This window comes from Rattus rattus, chromosome 1 (genome assembly GCF_011064425.1).
Source record: "Rattus rattus isolate New Zealand chromosome 1, Rrattus_CSIRO_v1, whole genome shotgun sequence".
In the NCBI taxonomy this organism is placed as follows: Eukaryota; Metazoa; Chordata; class Mammalia; order Rodentia; family Muridae; genus Rattus; species Rattus rattus.
The window spans coordinates 201,432,546-201,450,171 of NC_046154.1; the positions used below are offsets into that span (position 1 = coordinate 201,432,546).

Here is a 17,626-nt window from a genome sequence, read left to right on the forward strand (position 1 = left end):
AAAAGTATTCATGAGTTAGCTTAAGATATGACAAAAGAAACTAGAAGTTATAAAAATATGTAACAGTTTTATTAATCTACATAAATTAGAGACATTGACTAAAACAGCAACTGTGTATTCTTAAACTTATCCTTAAGTTCATGGAACATGGAAAGTCAATTAACAGACAGAGCGCCTGCCAGGACTTATCATCAGTGCAACATCTCTGGGATTATAGTTGAGACAAGGATCCCGGCCCTGGCAGAAAGTATTATCATGGGATGTCCAAACTGACCTTAGGACTAAATGAGGTATTGGAAAAAACAACCAACAAGCAAAACTTAGTTAGAACTTGGGGAGTTTTTACACTTAAAGAAAAGTAAGAACAAACCGGGGAGGAGCACTGAACAAAGTAGGTATGTGCATTTATGAAACAGAAAACGTAGCAGAGAAGATGAACTAATAGGTTAAGCACAAGGTCCTGGTCAATTTACAGCACAGCCACAAAAAGGGAAGGAAGGAAAGAACAGACTATAGTAGAGGAAAGAGAATCGGAGGAGAAGGAGGGGGAAGGTAGGAAGAAGAAGGAGGGAGGAAGGAGAAAGAGGAGGAAAAAGAGGAGGAGGAAGAGGAGGAGAGGGGGAGGGGGAGGAGGAGAAGGAGGCGGTGTCTGAATAAAGCAGCCGTGGCTGCAGTGGTGGCTTTACATGCAGCTTTAAGGAACTGGTTTGCCAGGGAGAAAGAGAGTGGACTAGGGAATGGAGATAAAAATCTCTAGCCTATGTAGATACTGTGCTCTTGTGTGCACCTCCCCTCCCCCCCCCCCCTCCCTCCCCCCCCCTCCCCCTCCCTCCCTCCCCCCCACTCTCTCTCTTCTCCCTCTCTCTCTCTCTCTCTCACACACACACACACAAGCATACACATATTATAAATAATGAAAATCAATCTTTAAAAACTAATTTGTTTGGGCTAGATGGGCTAGAGAGATGGTTCAGTGGTTAAGAGCACTGACTGCTGTTCCAGAGGTCCTGAGTTCAATTCTCAGCAACCACATGGTGGCTCACGACCATCTGTAATGGGAGTAGATGTCCTCTTCTGGTACGTCTGAAGACAGTGACAGTATACTCACATTAAAATAAACAAATAATCTTTCAAAAACATTCAATCTGTTCTATTTTCTATGACTTAAAATATAACAAATCCAATGTTTTTATTTTGCTAAATAACCAAATGCATAGACTGACTCTTTAAAAAGTCAAAACATTTAACTGAAAAATGTATTAGCACATGTGAACTAAGAGCTTAGCAGCCCAAAGTGTCTTCAGTACCTTCCAAATAACAGTGTGCCAGGTGGCGTGCTGCAGCAGGGTTCCGTGCGCACCAATCGTGGAGAACAGAGTTTGCCCTGCGCTCTTCCTCACAGCGGGGCGGGGGTCCACACAAAGCTCCCCCAGCTTGGCATAAAGACACAACCACAAGCAATCAAATGGTGGTGCGGGGTGGAATGGCCGGTTCAGAGACACCCCTTTCTCCTCGGCCTGCTTCTGCTGAGCTGCCTCTTCTTTATTTAATTCTTTCTCAATAGTTTCCCCTCTTTGGAAAAAATAATCTGAAATATTCCACTAAAAAGGAAAGTACAGAAATATAACTTTATTCAGGAGTTTGGTTTTAAACTTCAGAACAGATTTAATGCAAGCCTTTCCCTCACTTGCACCTCTAATTTTAGAAAAAAAGTGGCTCATTATTTTGTCTTAGCATTAGCTTTTACTGTCCTGTACTTTTTATTATGAAAGCTTTCAAGTGTATATAGAATAAATAAACTTTAATGTGTTGATATACAAGCATCTATACATGTTAAAATCTTAACTAAAACAATAGCATCACACTATAACAAAATGATTCCAGTGTCGCTTAATAATTTATAATATCATATAAAAACCAATTACTGTCTTCCCATAACACAGAGATTTTATTCTCAGTAAGAGTGAAGTATGTGAGTTAATGATGACTGGCTCCAGTGCTATGACCATCAGCAGGGAGGGAAGGCAGGGACTGAGCGCTCATTGTGCCAGCTGCTTTTCGTGCAGCAGGTTAGACTGTGACCAAGGTCAGTCTTCCATGGCCATATTTTTCATAGGAAAATACCAACTTTGTGTGAGAAATTTAAAGTCAATTTTATATTAATCCTGAGTCACAATAAACATGCAGGAGGTTCTAAAGGACTTAACTAACTTAGGAGAGAGAGACCTAAGTTCAGCTTTACAGACCTTCTCAGTTGTAATGTGAGGTCAGAGAGTCTAAACAACTTCCTTACACAAACTGCAGTATCAGGGCATTTCTCTCCATATTGATTCATGCGAACACTTGCAATACACTGCTTCCATACTCAAGTATGTAAAGTGAGATTCAAATGTCAGTAACTCAGGAATTCACAAGCGCTAAACACATACAGTGCGATCTTCAGAGCCTTCCACTGTAATTCACTATCTCCTGTGTCTAACAGTATTCTTAACAGATACGGTCTACGCAAACTGTAAATAAGCTTTATTACTAAATAGTCTATGAACAACGTTCTTAAAGTAATATTTAAGGGCACTTAGCCTGTACACTTAATCAGTCATGATTTTCGTTATATGCACTATTATTGCTTTATGACATTCTCTCATAAACTTGGCAAAACTCTACTTCAAAGGTCAGTATATCAAAACTGTTTCAAATGTCCTACCACTAATGGACTGTTACTGAAATTATTTACTTCTTCATCAAGGATATGTTTGGTACTTAAAAGTCAGTTTCAAGAGTCCACCCTTATTTACAAGCATTCACGTTAACTGCTTAAGTCACATAAGCCATTTGAAAAGGATCTTATCATGAAAAAAGCAATAGTACTTACCAATAGGCCTATTGATGTTAAACTAATATTAAGTTCTTGGTTATGCAGTCCAAAGCTACCTGCAACATCTACCACTATCTGTAGGCAAGAACAAGGCATTGTGGGTAGAAAATCTGTCACAACCAACTGAAGACACTGAAAGGCAGTTCTTATTAATGATTCTCTGAAAACAAAAGAAATGGGTAATGCGAATTTAAAAGAAAGGTATAGGAAAACCTTACGATAATCTGAACCAAGCAAAATTTTATTTTAGAATTATAACGGGGAAGCCCTTCCTGGTCGCACAGGACCTCAAGAGCCACATAATTACTTAGCTTTCTCCAATAAACAGAAGCAAAGGAACCCTTATGAGATTAACAAATAAGATCAGATTCAAGCCTAGCTAGCACTTAAGAAGCAGAGATGGGGGATCTCTGTGAGCTTGAGGCCAGCCAGAGTTACACAGTGAGGTTGTCTCAAAAGAAACAAGACTCACAGAGGGGAAATCAGTGTTAGCACTATGCATCAAATAACAACCTGGAGCACCTGGGACAGCACACAGGCAGGGGAGACTGCCACAGCTCCTTTCTCCCTGATGCACCAAGTCTGTCTTCTGTGGCCCAGCGCATGCACAAAGTGTGCTTACGCAGTACCTGAGGACAAGTGCCTCTGCTGCTGCTGGTTTTTTAATATCTAAACAATATCTTTTAAAAATATCTAAACACAATTACAGATCTATCCTGTGAGAAAAGCACAAAATAAATTTCACAAGAAACATATGGTCTTGGAGAAAAACTTCAGTGGTGTTCTGACTAGTTCTTTTGTCCACCTGACACTCTAGAGTCATCTGAGGAGAGAACCTTAAGTGAGGGGTGTCTCTATCAGCTGGCCTGCAGGCGAGTCAGCAGGCATGTCCCTGATAGGGACTGATGTGGGAGGATCCTGTGCACTGTGCCTGTGTCACCCCTGGACTGGTGGTCCTGGGTTGTACAAGAAAGCCAACGACACAGTCTATGGAGAGCTAGCCAGTGAGCAGTGTTCCTCCATGGCTTCCACCTTAGTTCCTGCCTTGACTTCTCTTCCTGGTGGACTACGACTATGACGTGTAAGCCCAGTATTCAAGTGCCTTTTGGTCCTGGTGACTATCACAGCCACTGAATGTAAACTAGAACAAATGGTAAGTAATGTAAATAATCGAGTTTCCAGTGTTAAGAGTTCCTCAGTACTGAATGCATATGGATTCGTGTAACCATTACAGCACACACTCTGCTCTGTGCTGTGAGGAAAATCAACTTCAACTTGAAGCACATTGGCCTTTTTTACTTTAATAATCTCAGTATGTTGTACTATTTAAGGAAATTTAGTAATACTTAAACATTTTCTCTATTACTGTTATAAATCGTCTCCATAATTTTAATACACTGCAGTGCTAAATAAGAGTGTGACGCTGTACAATCTCAAACATGCATACCACAGCTGCTCAGTTTCTTCACTGATGCTCTATCCTAGGTTAAGTAAACTCCCAAATCCCATTCTAACTGTTCTTCCTTCTGTATTCCTATTTATTCAATGGGATTTTATTATTTACCTAGAGAAATGTGAGGATCACTCTAGACTGCATTTCTCCCTTTGATCCCAGTCAATCTGTTAAATATCTCAAACATCTCTCACTTCTAAGAAAGCATCTGTCAGTACTTCCATATTCCTGCTCTCTTCCTGTGCCCTTGTCACAGTGGTATCTGTCAAATGCATATCTGATTACATCACTCTCCTGTGGAAACTCCTCAAGGTAAGTGCAGATAGCCTTTAGGAGCACATGACGTCATTTATGTTCTGCGCCACCCCTTAGCACTGGAGCTTTGTTTGGTGTACAGTACTTTCTTACTTGTCGTCTCCTTCTCGGGGAGTGGCCATTTATTGGTGTACTCAGAACAGCTAACAAGCCCAGTTCTGGGACTATACTAAGCACAGAATTAATGTTTAAGAAACAAATGAATAGTCATTTTAAAGCAATTTCTTGTTTGTTTGTTTGTTTGTTTTTTTTTCGGAGCTGGGGACCGAACCCAGGGCCTTGCGCTTCCTAGGCAAGCGTTCTACCATTGAGCTAAATCCCCAACCCCTAAAATTTAAAGCAATTTCTTAAGACTTGCTAATACATGGAGTTCTTTAGATGTGTTATAAAATATTAGGTTAGTTTACTTATCTTAAATAAGATCTTATATTCTAATATAAATGGCATGAAACAGCAAATCTTTATGCCTTTAAAAGCAAAACACACCATGACAGAGAGAGCTTGGACATGAGCAGTGAGGCAGAGATAAAGACTCTCACTACAGGACGTCAGGAGGGCTCCCTTCTGACCTCTTATATGTTGGGTATCCATTTTCAACACTTACCCTTGATCATTTCTGATTGCTCCCATGACTCCAAGAACTAATGGCCACCCAGGCCCAAGACTGTCTCCCTGGCTCTGCAGAATCTGCAACACACATTCTAATTGCTTGAGTCGAATATCTGGATGGTTAATATTGGACATCTCTTTTAATGGGTTCAACAAAAGCAGCTGTAGTCTCTAAAAAGGGGACAAGAAACTAATTAGGAAAAGACATCCAAAAACACAACTGTTTTTGTTACAACCGTCAGCCCTGACACTGGCATCTTTCTGCAATGTCATCTCTATGCTGCCCAGCTGGACTTGGGCTCATGTGATCTCATGCCTTAGTTTCTCAAGTGCTTGGACTACAGAGTCAGTACCCATAGCTGCTGTTCCTTTGAGGTTTAGAGTCACCTCCATTCATAATACTGCAGTGAACAGAAACTTTCTAGTAAAAGAGCAGAATAGGATTTCTAGCAGTAATCCTTGGAGCTCTGCACTTCTCTGCTGTCCTTCAATGTGCACAATTTCAGGGGAAAGGTGGGGCTACCTGCCTGCACAGACCCAGCCAGAAACAAACCTCAGTAAAGGAATATATCTTCAGCCACACTGAAAGAAAACAACTCCCAATATCTAATATTATCTTTCACGTACTGTATTAATGTACGGCATGTATTTAAATGTAAAATTATCAAGTATAAGAACTATAAAGTTTGAAATTATATGCTTTAATAATAATTATTATTAATATAAATGACAAAAAGCCACAAAATATGTTGAGACAAAAAGCACTCTTGTTTTATATCTTTTGACATCTAGAAAGCACTTCATTATTTAATTTTCTTCTCTCTAAATTTTGTTCTTTGTGGTTGGTTTACTAAACAAGTATCTATTAAGCTTTCACCATGTACCCAGTATTGATCAGACATTGAGGATATTAAACTGAATAGAAAAGGAGTCTAATGTTTCTTACTCACTACTTATTTAGTGTTTATGAATGTGTGCCATATCACACATGTGGACGTCAGAAGGCAGCTTGCAGGAGCCGGTTCTCCCTTGCAGCATGTGGGTCCTGAGAACTGAACCCAGCTTGTCAGAATTGATGATGATCACCTTCACCCACTCGGCCATTCTGTCAGCCATGACTTTATATGTTTTTAAGCCTTAAACCAGAGCCAGGTTTGGTGACATGCGTCCACAGTTTCAGTACTCAGGAGGCAAAGGCAGGAGGACTCAAAGTCCGAGGCCAGCCAGGACTCTAGAGCAAGACCCTGTCTCCAAGCATCAGAGCAGTGGGCGTCCTGAGTGCTAACAGCCCAGCAGGGCAAGGCCTTGGGTTCAGTCCCTAGCACTAACCAACAGAGGAGACAACACAAGCCCTTCAAGCTATAGCAGAGAAAAAGGAAACCACTAAGAAGCAAGAGCAGAGGTCTGTCTGTCCTGCCAATCGTCCAGTTCTAAGGGTGACAGTCAACAGCGGTGTGCTGATTCACGTGTAGAATACACCTATAAGACAGTGAGATGGCAATGGCTGATAGACACTGAAATTTCAGTGAACTTAAAAGAAAAAAAGTGTGAATGGCAAAAATCCTGCAAGTGACAAAATTATTGAACAATGGAATCTATTTTATTGAAACTGGGGCCTTGCACCTGAGTCCAGACCCATATAAAAAGGCAGGCAGGGCAGCAACCATCCTGAGCCCTGGTGCTCCCGGGTGCCTGTGGGCACAGCAGTTCCAATGCACTGGGGAACTCCACACTCACTGAGAGATTGTCTCAAAGAGTGAAGCAAGCTGGGCCTGGCTGAGTGCACCTTTGATCCAAGCGAGTGCTCGGGAGGCAGAAGCTGTGAGTTCAAGGCCAGCTTGGTCTACAAAAGGTAAAGTGAGCCATGGTAGAGGAAGACAAACGTTCCATGGCAGCCAGCACCTCAACACACAGCACTCCACACACACCCCAACCCCCTTCAGGTACCTGCTGCTTCTACACGTGCTTTGTCCCTGGGTGAGAGGAGTGAGAGGAAAGGGGCAGAGCTGCAAGGACAGGGCAGGGGCCCTCAATAAAATGCTAGCCCTTCATGAAGAGGGCGCCTCCAGGACACTTGCTAGCGTAATTCAATATCGTTTAGATGATTTTTATGAAGACCACCATAAAACTCTCAGTGATCCACAGCCTACATGTAAAACAGAGTATTCAGTTTAAAGATTCTGTTTTAGAGATTGGCTTCTGGCTCGTCCTAAAATCCCAGCACTTGGGAGACAGGGCAGGAGGCCCAAGAATTCAAAGTCATCCTTGGCTATAAACTTAAGCCAGCCTGGGCTATATCAGATAGTCTCACAAAAGAAGATTTACTTACACTAGAGTATCATTGGGTGAAATTAACATAAAACTACGTCTGCGAGTGGTCAGCAGGCACCACCTTTACCTGGTTCTGTGAAAGTGGAGGCTCATGGTTAAATGTCAGCCCAGCTTTAATGAGCGACGTCAAAGCTTCTGCTCCCCATTCTCTCATCCGAGAGTTTGGATGCTGGCAGACCTGAGGAAACACACATCGAATACAATTATATCCAACATACACATACGGTGAGAAACACACACTGACCTGAGAACAGAAAAAGCAAAATGGCATTGCAGCTTTTATTATTTTACAACTTAAAAATATGTACTCAGTAAAGAGTAAAAGAAAAATTATATCTAAAAATTTTCTGTACGCTTACCTTCTGAATAAAGGCAAGGCAAGCAAGAGAGAAAAACAAAAGACAAAAGATGAAACAGAAGCAAGTCACAGGAAAGGAAGGAAGGAAGGCGCGAAGGTGAGGCAGGAAACAGAGTGGCTAACCCTAAAGGGCTGTTTGTTCTTCTCTCCCATTGGCCCTAGGGGTAGAACCCTCCAGCACTTGATAAGACAGTTCAGTTTCTACAACACTATCCTGAGCTCAGCCTCACCTGAGAGCTTGGCTAAATCATAAAGCAATCTGCACACATCCTTTATTAGTAAATTTAATCCCAATAAAATGGGTAAAATCTTAGGAAGAAAGGATCATGTCCTTCTGAGGCTTCCAAGATGACATGAGATGATCATGGTCCTCAAACACACACAGTGTGCCGGCAGGCCACTGGAGTTAACACCAGCTCTTCATCAAGGCATCCGGTTGAAGAAAGACCTCTCTCCATCAGACCCTCTCACTCTCACTGTCTGTGACCCAGTGGCAGCACGGCAGCTCTCCCTGCTCCTGCACCTCCACTGCAGCAATTCATGAACAATTTCTGTGTAACTCTCATCCCAAACTGCTTCAAAACTTCAGAACTACCTGACATCAAGGGAATCAAGAGACTGTGATCAAGGAAGCAGATGCTAACACACAGCTGACAGCACTGCCATTCTACAAGTTAAGCATTTACCCACTGTTCACATGATAAACCTTCCCCAAGCTAAGTACTGTGCACCTATGGACCTCTGATAAAATACACTGCATGAGAAGGGGCAGGAGGCTAATATGTCATTATGCTAGATCCTAAGATCAATGGACATGATTTCTTCAGTAAACAACATAGTATTTAAGCAGACACTTCACCTCAAGCAGATGGCCAGTCAGAGGTCTCCATAAAATCTCTATCCTGTGCATATTAACTAGACCAGTTTCTAACAGCTTGGCAACAGCAAAGAGAGATGGTTCCTAAGGAGGAAACAGAATTCTGTGATGACTGTGAATAAAATAGAACACTACAGTGATTACATTATGATTAATTTGTACATGTAAAGTTAGCAAGAAATACAGTAGAACCTATCATAAGACAAGTCTTTTTGCTACCCTAGAACAGCTCCTAAAGTTACTACCAAAGTATATTGGCACAAAAGTGAATAAGTTACAGATCCTAAAGACCTACAAATCTAACTTCAAAAAAAAAATCTGTATTCTTAATATTTTTATGGTATTGAAAACATCTGCAACATGGAAATGTTTAACAGTATCTTTTTCTTTCCTAAATAAAAGCCAGTAAGCTAAGTTACACTGGGGATTGAAGACAAATGTGGTTTGAACTGATCTATAGATGCCCTAAGAATTGTGGCAGAAAATTGCTATTTATGGAGAAATAAGGTCTAAGTTTAATAAGACTGATACCTAAAAAGTTTTAACTGCCTGCTATCTCATCTTGATTAGGCCACTGAATAAGCTACATAACTTACATAAATTACAGTAATTTTTGAAAATATTAATGTATAAAATGGAGATAATAGTATACAATTAGATTGTGTCAGAAAGTAAGTCTCCTTGAGTAATGACTACCTAGGATCATCACTTCCCTTTCCTCCTCATCAAATGGGGCATACATCATAACAATTGTAGCATTTCAAAGAACACATACATATCCTTGAATCACACCTGAAGATTTTTTACAGAAGAAATTTTAACAACTTTGTTTGATTGCTTTTTCAAGGCAAGATGGGGTCTCTCTATGTATCCCTGGCTGTCCTGGAACTCATTCTGTAGACCAGGCTGACCTTGAACTCAGAGATCCACCTGCCTCTGCCTCCTGAGTGCTGGGATTAAAGGCGTGTGCCAGGGGACTTTCTCCTGTTTTGGAGGTGATCAGACTATGCTTACTTTTACAGTAGAAAGGGGGCTGCAGAGATGGCTGTTGTTTTAAGAGTGCTGACTGCTTCTGCAGAGGACTGAAGCTCAGTTCCTGGAACCCACATTGGTGGCTTATACTACCTGTAATTCCAGGGGAATCATATATTTTCTGACCTTTGTGCGCGCGCGCGCGCGCGCGCGCACGCACACAGACACACACACACGCACACACACACACACACAGGGCTTCATTCTGTTTTTATATAATGCTAGGACCTCAGGACAATCAGACAAAAGCTATGAGTTGCTCTCTCAGCTAATAACTTATTTTTTTTCTGTATGTATTTTTGCTGTGATTGAATCAACCCCAAGGCCTCCCACAATGTTGGCAAATATTTTACCACTGAATGCTGTTAGCCTCAAACATTTCATTTCAAATAGCAATTTGTAAAATATGGTTAAGTTCAAATTTTTCTGTGCTTTACAAATTTAAAAGAAAATATTTTGAATACAGAAAGAAATGTTCTTGAATGCTAATATGCAGAAGTCCTGTTTAATACTTACCTGGAGGGGAGGACAGAGTCCTATTTTATTTACTCAATCAATAACAATAAAAACATTTAATTTCAAGGTGAGGAGAATCCTTATCTTCAGAAGAATCAATTAGTTTCTGATTTTTCATTCCAGTGAGGGCAAACCCACCACCCAAATTTACAACACACTTCCTAGCTGCAGTCTTCACAGCACACTTCCTAACTGTCCGAGTCATAGGTAATAAATGCAAGCACTGTGAGAGCTATGTGTAAAATACAAGACTATTCTGCATTCAAGAAAGAAGGGACATAACTTTAACCTACTACACACTTGGACAAATCACAAGCTACATTATGCCTTCTTTTCTCCTCCTGCTACAAATGGTAAATACCTGACAGGCCATTGTGACCAGTCCTGCCAATCAAACCCTAGGGCAACTTATATACCTTGTATAACTAAAAAGAAATGTAGATTACCACACCTTATTATTTCCATAGGCCATATCCATTGCTTCTAGAGATAAGGAACAAAGTGCATTTATTAAATGATGCAAAGATACGTCATCAAGATACCTAAAATGAAAATGAAAAAGACAATTTCATCTCAAATATACAGTTCAAAACAGTGTGGCTGTCAGTTTACAAGGCAGACTTACTGTGAGCTTTCAAACAGTCTAGAAAGGATGTTGGAAATCACTGGCAGATCTGTCATCACGGCTGTTGTCAGAACCTAAAGGAAGGGTGAAGTCAGTATGGAGCTCGAAGCCTTAGGAAGCACCCACTGATCACAGGGCTGCCACTTACTGTACTGGGCCCTTCCACCGCTCTGCCAGGCTTCAAGGCACCACCACTACTAGGCTTTAGCCCCAGAATCCACACAAGATGCTGAAAATTAAAGAAGATAAAACTGTAAAATTTCAATAACTAAAATCAATGGTAAGAGCTAGCAAGAAAAACTAAAATCAGTAACATCCTAATAATTACATTCAAAGGTAATTAGCACCATTTGTATGAAGTAATTATAGCATGCACAAGCAGTAGAGTGTATGGCATTGTAAGTAGTCCATTACTTCCTAACACATTCCTAACACTTGTTAGGAGAAGTGTACTCCTTACCACTTCTCCTGTTTCATTCACTCTATTAGACCTTCCTAAAGGACCAAATGGCATTGTTTAATTATTAGCGTTCATAAATCTAGAATCCAATACAGCAACATACCTGAAGGGTTGCCAAAACAAGTTGCCATGATGTTCCGAGAACAGCACCATGACAGTGTGCCAGGTTAAGTAGCGTCCTCATGCACTGGATATTTTTGGAAGTCAGCTATGTTGAAGAGAGATATATTGTAGCAACTGCTATAGATTCTTGAAAATTAACAGCTTACAAATCAGCATGACTGCATTCAGACTGTCTTAAATAAAAACCAAGAATACTAGGAAAAGAGGTTTGGATGATTTATAAAACACAAAGTTGTGTTGTCAGGGCTGGAGTGACAGTTTGCTGAGTAAAGTATTTGCCCCATTGCCAAGGGCCATGCAGGAGTAACGACAAATGTCTTTAGAATTCATGGAATGAGGCCCGCCTGTTACCATAGCCACATCGGTGAGCCTCAGTGAGGCATAGCCCCCAGGACTGTGTCCTGAGGACTTCATGCTGTCACAGAGTTCTGCTCTGCTTGCTTCTCTCACATCCCTCTTATCTAAGAATTGTATGAAAACCTTAAGGGGGCTTCCGGTCCCTCACTGGGCAGCAGTATCTCTGGCACTCACAATATTAGTGCTTGATCTCTTTCAGACATTGCTGCTGGAACAGATTATGATTCTATCACCACCCTAGAGAAGAACTTAGAGATGTAGATTGTCAGCAATGACTACCACACTTAGAAAACATTTGGAAAAATAAAATTGTTAATGAGGCTTGGTTGAGATGTTTTTACTACTGGCTCTGATGTAGAAAACAAACTGAAGTTTGGAAAGGCACACTCATTGGTTAAGCTAGGGACCCTTTATGGCCAGGGAACAAGAACAATGGCAGACGTGGCTGATGTGACACTCACTGAGGCTGACTGGTGATGATTGATTTCTTTTCTTTCTTTTTTTTTTTTTTTAAAGATTTATTTATTATATGTGAGTACACTGTAGCTATCTTCAGACACACCAGAAGAGGGCATCAGATCCCATTACAAATGGTTGTGAGCCACCATGTGGTTGCTGGGATTTGAACTCAGGACCTCTGGAAGAGCAGTCAGTGCTCTTAACCATTGAGCCATCTCTCCAGCCCCCAATGATTGATTTCTTATACCCATGTTTGCCCTCATTTCTGATAGGATTTAGTAAGATAGATATGCAGATGAACAGATATGCATTCTGAGGATTTAATAGATATGATTGATTTTTATATGAAAATTTAGATTTGTGATTCTTTTAAGAATTTTACAAGATTACTTTTAAAGATAAATAATAAAATAATTACTCCTTTCTTTGTAACCACAAATGCTGCCCGCCAGTGAGAGACAATGGTTGCGAAACTACCTGCGCGGTCACACTTTGTCACTCTGTGACAAGTTGCTTAGCCATATAAATGGGTTTTGGGGAATAATTTGTTTTCTTTACCTGTACCACTTAATGATATTTCTTGTAAAAGTATAGGGGAACACACTTTTTTCATAATCATTTACTAGAAGAAAACTAAACCATAACCACAGTGAAATTGTATACTGCTTGAAAGATTTTTGCTGCGATATATAAACTATGGAAGAAAGAATAAAGTGTGGTGGGCTGGAGAATTGTTCTTTCCACCCATCAACTATGTGTATGCATGTATACCTGTAAAGCTTGTCTGGGCGTATGCTGGAGCTTGCTCCATCCACCAAACATGGTACATGTGTGCCTGTGCATGTACGTGTGCATGTGTGTGTGAAATGCTTGGAGCCTGCTTGCTGGAGCTTTCCTCTAACCATTCAATGTGTGAATGTGTATATTTGTGTGTATGAAGCTATTGGACTCAGCCTTTTGTTTTATCCACTAGAGAGAGAGAGAGAGAGAGAGAGAGAGGGAGAGAGAGAGAGAGAGAGAGAGAGAGAGAGAGAGAGAGAGAGAGAGAGTGTGTGTGTGTGTGTGTGAATTTTCTCTTTCCTTCTCTTTCTTGCCGGCCCCAAGGAATTAAAAGAGTTTATAGTTTTTTCCCTGGCCACAGGGAGTGGCAGGCCCAGTGTAAATTAAACTTTTTTTCCTCAGAGAAAAATCTTCTGAGTAACTTCTCTAATCATAGGCTGCCATTGTGATCAGCCCCTGTGAGTGTCTGGATCAACCCCCATCAGCAGCTCTAAGCACTGACCCCAACAACTGCCTACCTCAGTTTACCACCAACTGGATACCACATAATGGTGGGGGTTGAAGTTCAGATCCCCATAACCCATGCTAATGCTGGGAGAGCATGGAGACTCATCTATAACTCCAGCCTTTGGCCTGGGAGGTGGAGACAGGCTACCTAGACTATAGGAGGGCACTAGATTCAGGTGAGTTAGAAACTGTGTATAATGTGAAGCAGCAGAGGAAGATGGCAGACGATGACCTCTGGCCTCTACACACAAACACATATCCACACTTGCATATGTGCTGACCATACATAGCAATACAAATACACACATGTATGCACACCATACAAACACACATGTACAAAGAAGTTGCCAGTTATATCAATGTCAAGAAAATATATAATTACTATGTTCAGGATAATTCTCTAGGTAAAAGAAACTCAGTAAGTAATACCATTTGGAAAGTACAAAAATGGAACATGACAGAAGCCCTTGACCATTAACTGGTAACCACAATAACTCCCGCCCTAATCAAATTACCATCACTGTTCCTTGAGGCTGCACTGCGAGAGGCTGACCCACGGCCACAACTTGCTGGTGAGACTCGCTGGATGGGCTGATCATCATAACACTTTGGCCCTGGATAGAATATGCTAGAACACAGAGGAAAGCCTCAGTGAAGCATAGCACTCACATTTCTCTCAAGGCACTGCTATACTAGTAAAGATTTATCAGAATAAATTTCAACCCTTACAATTAAGCAGCAGTAATATTATCCAGATTTATGCAAACTTCTGATAACTCTTAGGTACAGATGCTAACAGAAGCAAATGTGAAGGAATTTTCCATGTAAGTTGTAATTATAAAATGCTGGTAGCATGTTTTATGAGCAAAATAAAATTAGAACTCACTAAGTATTTTAAACATAAATCAATGTGTACTTTTCTAGTTATAGGCAAATAAATTTTGAGGTGAAATCTGGGTATCACATTGAAATATATATAAATTAAAAGTAATAAACCTGGGTTGAGGATTTAGTTCAGTGGTAGAGCGCTTGCCTAGCAAGCGCAAGGCCCTGGGTTCGGTCCCCAGCTCCGAAAAAAAGAAAAAAAAAGAAAAAGAAAAAAGAAAAACAGCAATCATCACTTCAACAACGTACTATAGTTACAAAGGAGTATCACAATTATATTACTGTCTGTATAATTATTACTTAACATTGCTATTACTATATTCTTCTCACCACCTTTTTTGTATGTTTGAGTTTGTGTGTGTATGTGTGTGTGTGTGTGTGTGTGTGTGTGTGTGTGTGTGTTGAAATACCATTTATTAGGCAGTTTATCCCACTCATTCCTCCTGCCAAAGTTATGGATCATTTTTACATGATACATTTTCTTTTTTTTCAGAGCTGGGGACCGAACCCAGGGCCTTGCGCTTACTAGGCAAGCGCTCTACCACTGAGCTAAATCCCCAACCCCTTTCTCCATCTTCATTAACTTGAGTATTTCTTATTTACATTTCAATTGTTATTCCCTTTCCCGGTTTCCAGGCCAACATCCCCCTAACCCCTCCCCCTCCCTTTCTATATGGGTGTTCCCCTCCCCATCCTCCCCACCAACACCTTTTTTTAATGGGACGAGCAAAAGAAAAGAGATATATTCTCTGTGGCCCCACAGGAGAGAAACAAAGAGTCCAATGACCCTAAGTCTCACCTTCTCTCTTCCCTTTCAGGAGAAAAAAGAACTGTTTTGAAGAGGAGGACAAAATGGAAAGGCAGGAGCACACCTGTGCAGAGGGAGGGAGCACCATCCACATGGGGACAGAGGAGGCCTGAACGTGAGGCTCCTAACCCCCTTTTCTGTTGGCACCCCGGTAGGCAGAGACAGCTGTGTGGCTTAGTGCTTACATTTGTTGGAGAGTGTAGCTGCAGTGGTGGCGTTCAGCACAGTCAGAGCATAATGTGGAGGCAAGGAGCCCTTGCATATTGCAGTTATAAAGGCATCTCTTGAAGTTACAAGGCCCAGTCTTCCACAGAGAGCAGCCATGGTCAGTTCAGCCTTCAAAATGTTCTCCGTGGCAGCCTCATCTGTGCTGGAAGACAAGCGCTCTGTTTACCTCCCCAGCTTATCTCAGTTATGCTTCAAACCAAGATGCAGGCGCATGTACTCAGGGAGGTTTCAAGAAAAGCTAAAACCAATGTACTTAGGATGGAATTTTAACTAAGTAACCAAATATATAAAAAACTGTCCTATATAATGCAATGCACACTCATAGGTGGAAAAAAGAACATAAAGATTAAACTAAATATATCAAGCATTTTATTTGTTTATTGAGACAGGGTATTTACTCCAGGCTGGCCTCAAACTCACTGCAATCTATCATCTTCAGTCTCCCAAGTGCTGGGATTAGAGGTAGGAACTGCCTCACCACATCAAACACCTTAAAATCAGTTAAGTATGGGAGAAATACCAAGCCAATTCCCATCACTGCACGGCAATAGCAAGCCTTGTGTGACACAGTGTGTTACGATGCTCCGTAACCTGAAAGCTGTATTTGTGACTTATTAACACATTTTGAGTATTCTAGTGTGAGTTCAGAGCAAACACGGGCTCCAGGGGGTGTGAAGAACAATGTTCTGAGAGAAATGAGGAAGTGCAGTGCTAACTACCCTAATTTCACCATGACAGTGTGCATGCAAATTATCATCCTGCACAGGAAATTAAAAAGAGCAACAGAGTTCTACTCACACAGAAAACTGGGGTAGGAATAAGTTCCTGGGCAGAGGGAGGTAAGTGCATTGTTGGTTTAACTGCAATGACTGGATGGAAAGCTTACAGACGTAGTACCTGGCATCAAGTAGAAGTGAGAGTGCAGCAAGGAGACCACACCAGCAAGCGCTCACCATCTCTTCCCAAACAGCTCTGCTTACTTCAAAGGAAATACAACACTCAATCAGGTTACACCATTACAACGAACTGTCAGTCTATAAAATTCAGATATTCCAGCAAGAACTCAGTCATTAGGCAAATTCTAATATTTAAATCTAAATAATAAAAATGTAGAAGCTGTGATAATTTCATAATTAAGACTCTTTAAGTTAAGTTGTTTTAAATCACAATAGTTAAAACAAGATAGGCCACCATCTCAGTTAATAAATATCTTTTAAAAACTACATAATGCCAGTTCCATTTCCTTCAGCAGTCCAGACTGTCCATCCATGGGACCAACAGGACACTAGTGTGTGGACTACAGTCTAAAACATTTGCTCACCTACAATACCATGACATACGGTGAGAATCAGGCATAAGTAACTACACTAAATCGAATAACACTAGGCACCTCACGGTTGGAGAAGAGATTTACAAATATGTAAAGTTAGAACTGACCTACAAATAGAGAACCTGGGTTGATGTCATGGTCTTTAGTACAAGGAAGCAGACATTTCAAATTCATCTCAACCACTCGATGGGTGTCCTTCCTGGCCAAGCAGCAAGAAGCCCAGCTAGTGCCCATAGGTCAGTCTCAGGTCTGTCTGCAGGGCTTCCCAGAAAACTGACTAACACCCGACTGGACTAGAAACATGCGAGATTACTTGAGAGCATCTTGCTTTGTTGAGTTGTAAGGGGAACCAAGAGAACATGGAAGGACACGAGACATGTCAAAAGAACACTGTCCAGCCTGAAAAGGCCATCACACTAAAAAATGATGGCCAGTGATTATAATTCTCTGCATTCACTAAAAATCCAGTTTTATTCAAAAGTAAACATCTCCGAAAACTGTATTTTTGCTTCCTCACATACTGATACATCAAATTAGTAGCTAAATTAAATATAGGAATCACCCTGTGCTGATCTTAGAATGAATAAACCAACTGGTGATATATCCTTCTAAGAATGTCAAGGTCATATAAAACAAGAACTGAAGAACTGCATTCCACATTGTAGAACAATATCCACACACAGCAATAAATTCAAAAA

General features: G+C 40.9%; 1 protein-coding gene across 4 annotated transcripts in view; it reads right to left on the minus strand.

The window, feature by feature from the left end:
• Positions 1-17,626, minus strand: part of Mon2 (MON2 homolog, regulator of endosome-to-Golgi trafficking) — a 74,563-nt gene that overhangs the window by 22,662 nt on the left and 34,275 nt on the right. For 3 of the 4 annotated variants that reach the window (XM_032913259.1, XM_032913251.1, XM_032913234.1), the window contains 12 exons: positions 16,496-16,577; positions 15,556-15,740; positions 14,193-14,305; positions 11,555-11,659; positions 11,140-11,220; positions 10,992-11,065; positions 10,818-10,908; positions 8,801-8,902; positions 7,651-7,761; positions 5,248-5,423; positions 2,873-3,035; positions 1,308-1,601 (listed from right to left, as the gene is read on the minus strand). In XM_032913259.1, the coding sequence (XP_032769150.1) occupies positions 1,308-1,601; positions 2,873-3,035; positions 5,248-5,423; positions 7,651-7,761; positions 8,801-8,902; positions 10,818-10,908; positions 10,992-11,065; positions 11,140-11,220; positions 11,555-11,659; positions 14,193-14,305; positions 15,556-15,740; positions 16,496-16,577 (1,577 nt within the window). Of the gene's footprint in view, positions 1-1,307; positions 1,602-2,872; positions 3,036-5,247; positions 5,424-7,650; positions 7,762-7,942; positions 7,946-8,800; positions 8,903-10,817; positions 10,909-10,991; positions 11,066-11,139; positions 11,221-11,554; positions 11,660-14,192; positions 14,306-15,555; positions 15,741-16,495; positions 16,578-17,626 lie in introns of all 4 variants that reach the window. The other variant, XM_032913243.1, reaches the window with a different exon arrangement.